Source organism: Camelus ferus, chromosome 5 (assembly GCF_009834535.1).
Source record: "Camelus ferus isolate YT-003-E chromosome 5, BCGSAC_Cfer_1.0, whole genome shotgun sequence".
Taxonomy (NCBI): domain Eukaryota; kingdom Metazoa; phylum Chordata; class Mammalia; order Artiodactyla; family Camelidae; genus Camelus; species Camelus ferus.
Window position 1 is genome coordinate 64,091,173 of NC_045700.1, and position 13,006 is coordinate 64,104,178.

Here is a 13,006-nt window from a genome sequence, read left to right on the forward strand (position 1 = left end):
GTTCATCATAGTCTCTTATGATCCTTTATATTTTTGTGGTGTCAGTTGTAATGTTTCCTTTTTCATTTCTGATTTTAATGATTTGGGCCCTCTCTCCTTTTTTCTTGATGAGTTTGGCTAACAATTTATCAACTTGTTTATTCTTTCAAAGAACCAGTTTTTAGTTTCATTGATCTTTTCTATTCTTTTTCAGTCTCTATTTCATTTATTTCTGCACTAATCTTTGTGATTTCTTTCCATACTAACTGGGTTCTGTTTGTTCTTTTTCTAGCTCTTTTAGGTGTAAGGGTGGGTTGTTATTTGTGATTTTTCTTTTTTCCTGAAGTAATATATATATATTATATATATATATATATAAAAATATATAATATATATATATCTTTTAAGTTCATCTGGCATAAAGTGTCATTTAAGGCTGGTGTTTCCATATTGATTTTCTGTCTGGATGATCTGTCCATTGATGTAAGTGGGATGTTACAGTTCCCTCCTATTATTGTGTTACTGTTGATTTCTCCCTTTATGTCTGTTAATATTTACTTTATGTATTTAGGTGCTACTATATTGACTGCATATATATTTAGTTGTTAAATCTTCTTGGATTGATCCCTTAATCAATATGTAATGTCCTTCTTTGTCTCTTGTAACAGTCTTTATGTTAAAATCTATTTTGTGAGATATAAATATTGCTACTCTGGCTTTCTTTTGATTTCTATTTGCATGGGTTACCTTTTTCTATTCCCTCAATTTCAGTCTGTGTGTGTCTTTAAATATTAAGTAAGTCTCTTTTAGGCAACATATATACAGGTCTTGTTTTTGTATCTATTCAGCCACTCTGTATCTTTTGATTGACCTTATAACTCTTATCTTCAGCTCTAACTCAAATATTACTTTGCATACTACATATTTAACTATTTCATTGTTCATTCTGCTCTTAATATTTTTAAATTTCCAATGTGATTGCCTTTTTAACTTGAGTTATTTAATAGTACATCTTTATGTTTCTGAACTCAAAACTTTTTTTTTTAAGTATTTTATTATTTAATTACATTATAGCCTGTTGATTACCCTGTGTGGATTTCATTCTTTGTGACCAACTACTAATCAAATTTTTTAAATGCTCAGTGTATAATAGAAAAGAATGTATATTCTTTACTTGCTGATTTTAGAATTCTCTATTTATTAAAGTGGTTGACTTTGTTATATATATCTGTTATATCTTTATACATCTAGATCTTTCAATTTCCAATCATTGTTAACGTTTCAGTTTATCCTAGTAATTCTGTTAGCTTCTGTCTCTTACACTATGAAGTACTAATGCTATTTGGTATTAACAGACTTTTTACTGTTTTAGGTGTTTGTTTTGTAAGCTACATATAGCTATTCTAAAAATCCACTCTGATTAGTTCAATTTTTATTTGTTTTTATTTTTCTCTCTTTGTATTTGTGTTTTGTTTTTCATTTGTCTTTCGTTGGATTGATAGAATTTGCTTTATTCTTATCTTTTCCCTCTGCTGGTTTAGAAGCTATGCATTGTAGTTTGATTCTTTGCCATTACTCCTAATTTTTAACATACTTCCTTAACTGCAAATAATTCTTACAATGATTAAAAGTGCTCAGTTTTTTATACTCTTTTTTTTTTTTTACTTAAAATGTGGATCTTAATACTATTTAACTGTGCATTGAACATATCTACTCTAATCTAGTTACTTTTCTTTTTACTGTTAGTAATTAATTACATTTCTAACAGATTTCATTTAAAATGTGCTTACTGTTTTGTTTTTTTTTTGTATTCTACCTATAAAATTAGTTTATAGCATAAGCTGCTATAACAAAGATCTCCAAATATAGTTACTTTATAAAGGTACATAATGCTTCAAAAGTGAGAGGGTGAGTACAAACTGGTGGAGCATCTTGTTTGCTCAGGGTCATTCAGGGACTCAGATTCCTTCTATCTTGCTTCTGTGATATACTCTAGGGTGTGCTGACTGCACTGTTGAACAGGGTTGTAGACTTCTCCTTATTCGAGCTCTTGAGAAGTCTTTAAGTTGTGTGTGATTTGGAAGTTGCACTACTTTTCCTGACACTCCATTTTAGCTAAATTTAGACCCAACTTTAGCTGCATGGCTACAACTAGGTGCATAGGAGGAAAAGCTAAATAATACTGACTTTCACTGAGAAGTTGTATGCATAGGTAAAACTCCAGTAGGGGTGGGGTCTGGTAAAAAGAAGAGAGAAGAGGAAGATAGATACTGGGAATAATTTGCAGTATCTTTCTACATCACCTTTTCTCTCTTGGTTTACTTCTTGCTGAAGTAAATTCTTTAGTAGTTTTTAATGGTAAATTCTGAACACTTAAACTCTCTTTGTATTTGCATATTTCAAAATACTTTTACTTTACCCTACTCTTCAGTGATATTTTAGGTTGAGAGAAAATTCTAATTTGATACTTATATTCCCTTTGCCCTTTAAAGAATCCTAAGTCATTGTTTTCTTTATTCTGATGAGCAGCCTTGTTTTTCCTATGTAACTACTCTGTCTTTTCTATCTGGTAACTTTAAAAATTCTTGTTTATTTGATTTTCTATGCTTTTTTTTTTTTTAACTAACAGGTGTCTACTTATGGATTTATCTTTGTTTCTTTATCTTTTTCTCACACTATACCTTTTTAACTGTGCAGTTTGCTGAATTCTGACAAATATATAGTTGTGTAACCATCACCATCATCTCCCCTCTTAGTTATTGACCTGCTGTTTCCAGGAAAGGACAAAAGTGCTTGTTTTATAGGAAATTTTAACAAGAATAAGCTTACTTTCTCACATATTGATTTGCAAGTTCTGTCAGATATTCATGTTGAGATTCCTGAAAGAGTTAGAAATACGAGATTTAGAGAAGGCAAGTTTATAAAAAGATATAGATTTGGAGTTATTTCATAGAAATAGCAGTTAAAGCTATGCTGTTATATGGTAGCAATTTTAAAATAAAATTTATTTCTCTCTCTTTACTTCCTTATTTTCTGCCTTTTCTTAATTTTTTCCCTTCTTTCCTGTCACACACTTTCTAGGAGCCTAATATAGCACTTAGGGTATACAGTGGTGAACGAAACCTACAGAGTTCTTACATTTTTAGTTTTAGAGTTTAATGGGGTGGGGGGAATTAAGCCAATTATTACAGAAATACATGCTATTTTAATTCTAATCAGGGGAAATTTAACATGAGATTTCCTTAACTTAAAGATATATTGTTTTCCCCAAATTATAGGCTATTTGTTTAGAACTTGAAGTGTATTTTCCCATAGGGGCGATGATATAAAGAGTTCTCATGTAATTTGATGAGTCCTCTTTAATCTAAATATCTCTTTGTAACTTTGTTTTTGTGGGAAATTGTGGACATAATGGAAGTAATATTGTAAAATTGATGGTGATTGGTCTAAAAAGAAAAAGCTGAGATGAGAAGAAAGTAGAGTCCTTGAATCATGTAGTTAGCCTAACCCCATCTAGGGTCTACACATCAATAAAGATTAGTAAGTTTTAAACTGTGTCTATCATGAGTCTATATTCTGGTAGGTGAGATAGACCATGTAAATAGTTAATTGCAGTGTAATGCAGTATGTGCAGTGATATGTGTTTTTAACAAGATATAGATGTGGCATAGAGAGAGTACTCAACTCTGACTTTAGGAATGCAGGTTGGAGAAAACATCATTAAAGAGGTGATGCCTCAGTGCGACTTTGGAGGATAAATAGTAGTTTGTTTAATGAACCTGTGGAACTGGAAAAGGGCCTTCCTTAAATGTTTGAAGATATGAAACAACATGATCTGTTTTAGGAATGACAAAGTAGTACACTATTCAAAGGATCAGAAAGTATGAGTTGTGCAAGGATGGGAGAGGAATGTAGGAAGTCGTGAATATTGTTTGATATTAAGCCTTGGAGAATTTGATGGTGATGTGTGTAGGAAGGTGGATAGAAAGATAGACATAAAAGGCTTACTTGTTCTGTCTACTGGATTTGAAGCAACTGTGTTCAGGAATAGTTTTCTGATGGACGTGTCCTATTCAGTTACTCTTTCTCACTTTTAACAGTCTTCATCTGGGCCTTAAGTTGTAGTGATCTTGCAGTCTTTTCAAGATTACTAGATCAGTTCTCGCCTTTGATCATTTTCTTTGAAAGATACAATGTCACAAACATTTTTTTATAGCAAAGAGTTCTAAGAACAAGTCAAGTTTAAAACAATTTGGAAATCTCCAAGAAAGTGGGTTCCTAGCTGAACTGATAAGTTTTATGTTTGAATCTAGATAGTCTAGTTCATTTTACTTTGACTTGAGAAAGGGTTTTTTTTTTTTTTTACATATTCTTTGTGTTCTTAGCAGTGCTTTATACTTGTTTAAATGTTTTTAGAAGTTTGATTATATGTTTCTATAACATGTATTTGTAATAAATTATTTTAAAGAAATAAATCAACATTTCCAGTAATAACTTTTATATGGCCTTTATATTTTTTCTTGGTTCAGGCTAAATGTGTGTCTGGCCCTTTGTTCCCTTAAGAATCACATTATGTTTATTTTATGGAAAATGTCATTACAGTTATGCTATCAAAATATAATATTTCTTTTATTTTGGTAGTTTTTCCACATGTTTCTTCTGATTTAATCAAAATGTTTAATTATTTATTTATATGCCGTTTAGTTGAGTTATTATTGTACTGAATAGGGAAAAGAGCACTTTGTTCTTGAATACCTCCTTGAATTATTGTAACTAAAAAATTGAGAAGAGTCGTTTAATGTATCTTGAGTGAAACGGAACTTTTAATTTCATGTATCTTGAAAGGAAAAGTAAAAGCCGTTCTCAGTTAAATTAGAATGAAAAGAAATTGAGATGCTCTTCTATAAATAGCCTGTTTAAATAAGTGCTGGTTTGTGTCTTTGGTCAGGAAACATACACTGAGTAGATCTACAAGTTTATGTAGTGTTGAAGAAGGGGCAGATAACCTAAAGTTTTGTTTGCCCCTTTTTTGACACAATCCCAGTCAGTGGTCTAAATTTTGCTTAAAGTTTTAGAGAGAAGAAAGCAGAGATTAGCAACATCCCTCCTTTGCTCTTGCAACAGCTTTATCAACACATTATAGCTTCCATATTTCTCCTTCTCTCTCTCTCCTTCCAGCTTTCACTAAGACAGCAGCTTCTTCTCACTCTCAGAAAAAAAAAAATTAAAATAGTTTATCTTGGTTGAGAGGCTGGCTATCCCATATTTAATGATTTCTCTTTTTATCCTATAGTAGAGTCTTCCATATCTTAAATTTACAGTGCTTTGAAATTTTCATTTAAATTTTTGCTTACAGTTGGTTTTGATGACTTTATATAAATAATAAGTATGTTGCTGAGGCAACTGTTTATTATTTCACACTGTGTCTTCTCTACGAGGACCCTGAGAGTGGGGCTGGAGAGCTCTCATGTTATTGTCAGGAATAGCTGTCTTCTCTGAGCAGCCAATTCGCTTTTATCTCATGTTAGAGTTTTCACTTGTCTCAGTTATCATGACTCATCCTTCTGAAAAATTGTTATGTCTTTGTTATTTACCTTATTTCATCTGTTGTTAGACTGTTCTTTTCCTGATTTTTTAAAATTCAGCTTTATTGAGTTATAACTAACAAACAAAATTGTAAGATACTTAAAGTATACATCATAGTGATCCAACACACGTATATTCTTTTCCTGATTTTTAAGAACAGGAGCTATTTCTGCAATGTCTCCAAAGGATTCAATCTTTTTTTCTTTCTTCTCTATTTTTGGCTGTGGCATAGAAAAATCATGGGCCATTCTTACACTGTGAGAGTTTTATCAAAGGCAACAGTTTAAGAGAAAAAAATAGATTACGAAGTGACTATGAATGTCTTCCCTGTTGAATTTTTAATATTATTCTCATTGAATTAACTACTGCAGGCCTCTTACTTATAAAAAGATAGTAATCTAAAGATTTGGAAATTGGGCTTCTGAGATTCAAAATTGGTTTTTCTATATAAATAATGTTATAAGTAAGGATTATGAAATCAAGCCAACTCACAGCAGCCTGGCACATAATATAAACTGTAATCAAACCAAAGAGAATTGTAATTAATATAGTGAAAACTTGTGTTTCTTTTGTGTTTAGGTACTTTTGAAAAACCTATGAGAGACTTGTTCAAATTTTGGATAGATGTTTCAGATACTTTTAAGAGCTTTTGAGATTGATGACACTATGTCTATTAAGTGTAATATAATTTTTAAAATATCAAATGAAAGAAAAATTTTTTAATGTATTTCTTAAGGTTTCTTGAACAGCCATATTTATGCATTCTAAGAAAATAGTCAGTGAGATGGGATCAACAATTTGGTCCCCTACTCTTTGTAAATGTTACTAGCACTGTTAAAAGTGTAGTTTAAAAAAAAATTTTTTTTTACTTTTACCAAGCAAATTTTTTACTTTTATCAGTGGTAATATATTATTATACAACTATAAAATGTATGTTTTATACTATTCCTGAATATGTTCATTCTAAACTGATATATTCTCTAACTTATAGTGTAAACTAAGGCAACTTATATATAACATAATCGATAGGTAATTTCCATCTTGTGTATAGCACTTATACATGATGTCAGCTGGCCCACAGCAATCATTTAATTTGTTCCATCTTTAAATACTATACTAGTATTAATGTTATAGTCTATTTTCACTATAAGAATATAATATTTTAGCCACATTAGACATTTAATACCTTTCCAACTAGCCTATTGGAGCTTATTGATATTTTGCAAAAAAAATGTATATACACATACATACACATATAAATATATATTATTCTTTGCAGGGGAAAGTGTAACAGGAGGGGTAGGAAGGGAAGAAGTTTTATGGTGAGAACTATGAAACCATTAAAATCATGTCTGTACATTCCTTTTTCCTCTTTCTCTTCAGCCACTGAGGGACCTAAGGTTCAGGGCAGTTGGAGTGAAGCAGCTAGGGAATGTGGGGCAAGTTCAGCAAGCCAGCTGAGAAGAAGTACGGGTGTGCATGAACGGCAGGCAGGCAGGGAGTACAGAGGCAGCTAGATACCTACCCATTTCTCCAGCTCTTTGCATTTCAGAAGGTACACCATCAAATTTGAAAACTTGTGTCTTTATTATTAACTTGTCTACCCTGTAAGGAAATGAGAATTTTGGTTGGCCTAGAGAACACTTTTCCTCAAAGTGCAGTCCTGCAGCAACCAGCAGGGCTGGGGCTCCTCAGAGTGCTCTGAAAAGAGTTAGTATGAAGTAATTGTTGTTTGGATGTTTGTAAGTTTGGTACTTTAATTAATGAAATTAGGAGTACTCAAATACAATCTTGAATGGAAATGCTAGTGACCAAAATATCGAAAGATGTATGTCTGGAAATGTTCTACATTTTAGTCATAAATGTTCATATTTTATATATAAGCCTTTTACTTCATTCTAAATGTATCATGCTTTATGCTAATAACTAAAAGCAATATGAAAAATAACTGCATGCATAATTTATAACAGCATTTTAGAAGCCTGATCCATCAAATATATGTTATTTTAGTTCATGTTTTAAATCAGCAGCTTTTTTACAGAGTTAAACTGTACTTTCAAATGTCTATTGTCTGGTTTCCAAGGGATACTAAAAAGCATGGTTCAAGTGCATTGTAACATTAAAGCTGATTTAGCAGTCAGTTTGTTTTCATTGCAACTCTTTAATTGCTGTTTGCTTAGGGGATAGTGGTCCTAGAAGAATGTCAACTTCCAAAAGACATTTTGAAAAAACAAATACAATTTGCAGACCAAGCAGCTTCATTAAACACTACAGGGAAGCCCCAGATTTCTCAAAAGAGTCAAGATCCTTTACCAGAACAAGATTTTGAAATGTCACCAAGCAGCCCTACACTACTTCTTCGCAATATAGAAAAACAGGTAATGTTAAGTAAAAGTGAGGTGCGAGTGGCATGAAATGGCTTTAAATTGATTTTGTAAACTATTCAAATAAATGTAGTGTCTGCTTGAGAGGTTGGTTATTAAAGTTGGCCATTTGACATTAAATAAAATTAAAATATTGAATGTATGACTAACCTGTTATAATATTGATATAATTGAAATTATTTAAATATAATTTGTTAAGTATTGGTACGTAGCTTATAGGGTGATAACTCATTTATATTAGGGATAGAAAATCTTACTTTCTAATAAAATTACTTATCATTGGACTTTTTTCATGGAGAAAGAACAGTGGTACCACTTAATAGATCTGAATGGTTGTTTGATTAACTTACTGATACAGATTTTTAGTGAACGATAATATTAGAATATGGATTCTTTCTTTAAAATGATCATGAAAATAGAAAGTCTAATAAACTGTTAATAAATTACTTTGATTCCAGAACTTTCCCTGGTATTTAAATCCTTTCATGGATGACTCCAGAAGTTTAATTATTCTGTCCTATATTTATCTTTCAAAATTAAACCATTTATTTTAATTTAGACTTTGGTGGCTTTTGAATAAACCTGGCTTTATAGGAGTTTGTTAATTTACAACCAGACTGAATCTTCTGGAATAGACTCAGTTGGGACACAGCTGCATGACTACATTGTTCTAGTGGGTAACATAGATTTTCATGTCTTCCTACATTTGATTTTTCTGTTGTTTTTTTTTTTTTTTAAGACATTCGTTGTGAAATAGTTTGGTACCAGGTTACTACTGTCTTACTCCTGGTAATTCAGAATATGAGGTAACTCCTCCCGCCCCATATTTGTTAAATTTACAATTGTCTAGAGTTTTTGTTAATTGGAATGCATAATCAAAATACTATTATGACTATTTTATAATTCAGAAAGTTATTTTTAAATTATCTGTTGTTAAGTTGGAATGTTCTTTACCATATAAGTGGCGTTTTGAACTAGTGTTGATTATATTTCTCTTCCCTCTTTTTTTTTCCCCTCCCTCCATCCCGTAGGATCAGTACCATTTCAGTTTGACCCTAGTCATTTCATACCCCAGAATAATGTATTTACCTGATCAGTCAGCTCTTCTGCTTTCTTTACCTGTAGGTCACTATTAATCCTTCAGAAAGAGATTTCTTGTATTTTTTTTTCCTTCTTGCATAGCACCAGTTTGTTTGGTTGGACCTGGGTTAACATAGAACTGGCTAATTTGTGGGGCCCAGTACAAAATGAAATTACATAGCCCTTTGTTAAAAATAATTTTTAAGTTTTAAGCTGGTGACAACAGAGCATTAACCAAACGTGGGATCCTTCTGAGTGCAGCCCCATGCTACTTACTGGGCAAGTTGCTCACCCATGAAGGTGGCCCTGGTATCATGTTCATTTTGGGTCCCACTGCTGTCAGGAGTGTCAGAGACTTTGGGAAGGAAGGGAACCAGGAGTTGTGAGAACAGTAGCAATGGCTCTAGACGTAGGAGAAGGATGCAGCAAGGAGCAGCAGCAGTCACTTGTAGAGGTCATTGATAAATTGCCTATGTACAGGTAATGTGCTCTTGAAACATATGCTAATAATGTTTTTATAGGCCAACTGAAAATTAAGTTGTTTTCAAATACTTGTTGAAGAAGACAGTCTAAGGGTAAGTTAAATGGAAGGGGTGGCAATCCTGATATTACACATATTTTTCTTAACATAATCTATTGGTATATAACTGTTCACCAACCACAGAGGAATTTGCATATAGATAGATCAGGTAATCCGTTGATGTGATTAAATTAACTTTGTTAAGGAATGTTTTGCTTACCAAACTTATTAATATTTCTCAAAAGCAACTAAAGAATTAGCAGTTTCAAAGGACTTTTGACTTGTGGACTGACATCAGTTTAAAAAAATAACATTGATTCATGGTATTAATGCATACTTGCATTATTAGATAATGTATTTTCACAAATTGAAAGGTGACTTTATTTTAGAAATTCAGGTAATTTAACATAAATTTCATATTGGTATATTTGCATAGAAACCTTGTTATAAATAGCTAGTAAGTGTTTTGACTTTTAAAGTTGATTAAGTTTTGTTTTCAGAATTCAAATTATGCCTCTCCTAATTTTACTTTTGCCCTCATTTTTATTATGAATTTCCATCCCAAATATGGACTCAAGTATGAGATTTTATTGGGCTGGAGTGGGATGGTTATTAGGGTAAAGCTAGGGGTTAGTTGCAATGCTTTCCTTCTGGGCCAATTATTTACACATATCTGACTAGTAACCTCCAGTGGCTAAGAAGATTCTAGGTATTTTTGGAGGTGAAACAGTGAGAAGAGAGTGTCAGTGTTTTAGACTGGAAAATATGAGATACTCTGTAAATTGCTTTATATGACCAAGCTAATAAATACTTGATAGAAGGATAAATAATCTGTATTGGTGATTTTGAAAACTAGCTTTAATCTGAAAATGTGTAATTATCTAAAAAAAATAAAGTATTATTTTTCAAGAAAATAAATGGTGAAAACCTTTCAGGGTCTTTTACATGAAAGACTTCTTGAAGAAATCAAATATATTTAGTTTTGTCATATTCTTTAGTCTTATTTCTAATAACATTTGTTTCATACAAATGAAGAGTTTCAAAATATTTCATATACACTTCTATTTTATACTAGAATATCTTTTAGTTAAGAAAATTATAAAATAGATCTATATTTTTTTTAAATATAGTCACACTGTATTAAGTAAGAAAACCAGGTTTTAAGAAATTGATGTGTCATGATTTAATTGAAAGGGTGTGTGTGTGTGTGTGCATGTGCACACTTGCATATGTGTGTGTTGTGTATATACTCATGCTCACATGTATTCAGAAAATTTCTGGAGGGGTAGATATATACCAAGATATTAGCAATAGTTTTCTCCATAAAGTATAATTACAGATTATTATTTTTTTAAACCTCTTCATACTTTCCCTTTTTTCTACAATGAACATGGATTACATGTGTAGTGAAAAAAGCTGTCATTGTTTTGTAGCAATGTACTATTTCCATTAATGTGGCCTATGCTTGTTATAATTGTTGTAGGTGATTGTTTTGAGATATACTATTTATTACATATTACAAATATATCTAAGTTTGGGTTAAAGGTCAATGAAAATTTTGGGCACCTAAAAAAAAACTGATATATTTGAATTAGAAAAATACTGAGAAACAGTGTGGCATTGGATTCAAGCCTGAATTTGAACACCTTTGCTCCATTTCTTACCAACTTTTTAATCATTTTTTGAGCTGCTTTATCTGTCTTTGCTTCAATTTCTTCGTCTGTAATTGATTTTAATAATAGTAATATCAGTAGTTCTAGTATCTACTTCGCAGGTTAGTTGTAAACATTAGAAATATTCTGTTTTGTGCTTAGTAAAGTGCCTGGCACATAGTAGGCACTTAATAAATTGCAGCAATGGTCTTGTTATTATTAATTTGGCTATCTCAAAGGATATATTATGTAGATGCTATTAGCTGAGTTTAAATGTTTTAGAGGATAGGATGAGTAGATAAAGGAACTGAAACAAAAAGTTGTGGAAAAAGAGTACTAAGATGTAAATTACTTATAATAAATGGAAAAATCAGTAGTGGTGTAAATTGTCTCTGTAGATTAAAATATTTACTAAAATGTACTTGTTTCATGAGAATTTAAGCTGTAATAGGCACTAAACTTCTAAGATTTAACTCACATTTCTTGCTTAGCAGTAGTAAAAGCTTTATACTTTTCTTGCAGAGTGCACAGTTGACTGAGATCATCAACAGTTTGATCGCCCCTCTCAACTTGTCCCCAACTTCATCACCCCTCTCCTCTAAATCCTGCAGCCATAAATGTCTGGCTAATGGCATTTCCAGGAGGTAGGTATCAATGGGATAGTTGTGCCTCTAAATTTGATCTTTTAAGTTTTGTAAAGTAGCTGCTTTTTTCTTTTTATTGAAGCATTATTAGAGTACAGTCAATAAACCATGGATACATTTTAGATAATATCAGACTTTTATAACTAAGGGAGCTATATAAGCCTGAGAATGAGGGAGAAAGCTTTCCAGGAAGTTTTATAATGTTTCTAAAAAAGAAAAACAGTGATACCACTTGCTACAAAAATACTGCCTTATTTAATATAACTTCCATTTTGTGCATTTTATATTCTTTAGCTCCATACTGCCCTTGCAATACACGTTAAGGGAAAAAGACCCTATGTATAGTTTGGGCATGGAAGATTGGTAAATACCATCCATAAAGTTTAAGTAAAGTTTTACTCAATCATTTTGTATCTCAGCTTTTATAAGGAAAACTTTTTCCTGAATGTAATTAATACAATAATTCCTGTAATCCTTAGCAATTAATTATATCATGTCAGCAATATATATATATTGAATCCTAATCCTTTTTTGGGGAACAGCATTTGTTTTCTTTATTTTGCTTACTTTTCTCTTTGTTTGTTTGTTTTTTTGAGGGAGGAGGTAATTAGGTTTGTTTATTTACTTGCTTTTCTCTTTGAATCTTTCCTTTTAAAGATGCAGTTAGAATTAAAGTGCTAATAGAACATTATTTTGTGTGTTCATCTAATTTTTTTCTAAATAAAATTGTAATGTAGGCGTCTTTGTTTTAAGTACCAAAAAGGGCTAAGTGTAATTTAGTGTTGGAAAATATTTATATTCATAATTATATGATTTATTAACATTTTAAAAATATAGCATGAAAGGAAAATTTATACCATGGGGGAAATTATGCTAAATAGCCGTCACTTTCTTAATGGACTTAATGGATAAAAACTTAAGTCTTAAAATAAAAATGCCGTTATTTTATTTTTATTTCTAATTTGTTATTTTGAAAGTCTAATTTTTAATACTTTTGTTTGTGCAGAGTCATTTGTCCATTGTTCTGTTATAGAGACAGTTCTATTAGTTTTGCTTTATTTTTTGTTGACTTTATATTCATTCCTTATATCACTGATGACAAACTTTGAAAATAAATATTCTCTCATGTATAAAAATACTCTGATATCTTCATATATGAGA

The 13,006-nt window shown here is 31.3% G+C and overlaps 1 protein-coding gene across 5 annotated transcripts in view; it reads left to right on the forward strand.

The window, feature by feature from the left end:
* Window positions 1-13,006, forward strand: part of KANSL1L (KAT8 regulatory NSL complex subunit 1 like) — a 112,915-nt gene that overhangs the window by 40,352 nt on the left and 59,557 nt on the right. For all 5 annotated transcript variants that reach the window (XM_032479966.1, XM_032479965.1, XM_032479963.1 and 2 more), the window contains 2 exons: window positions 7,746-7,943; window positions 11,724-11,845. In XM_032479966.1, coding sequence (XP_032335857.1) covers window positions 7,746-7,943; window positions 11,724-11,845 — 320 coding nt within the window. The remainder of the gene's footprint in view (window positions 1-7,745; window positions 7,944-11,723; window positions 11,846-13,006) is intronic.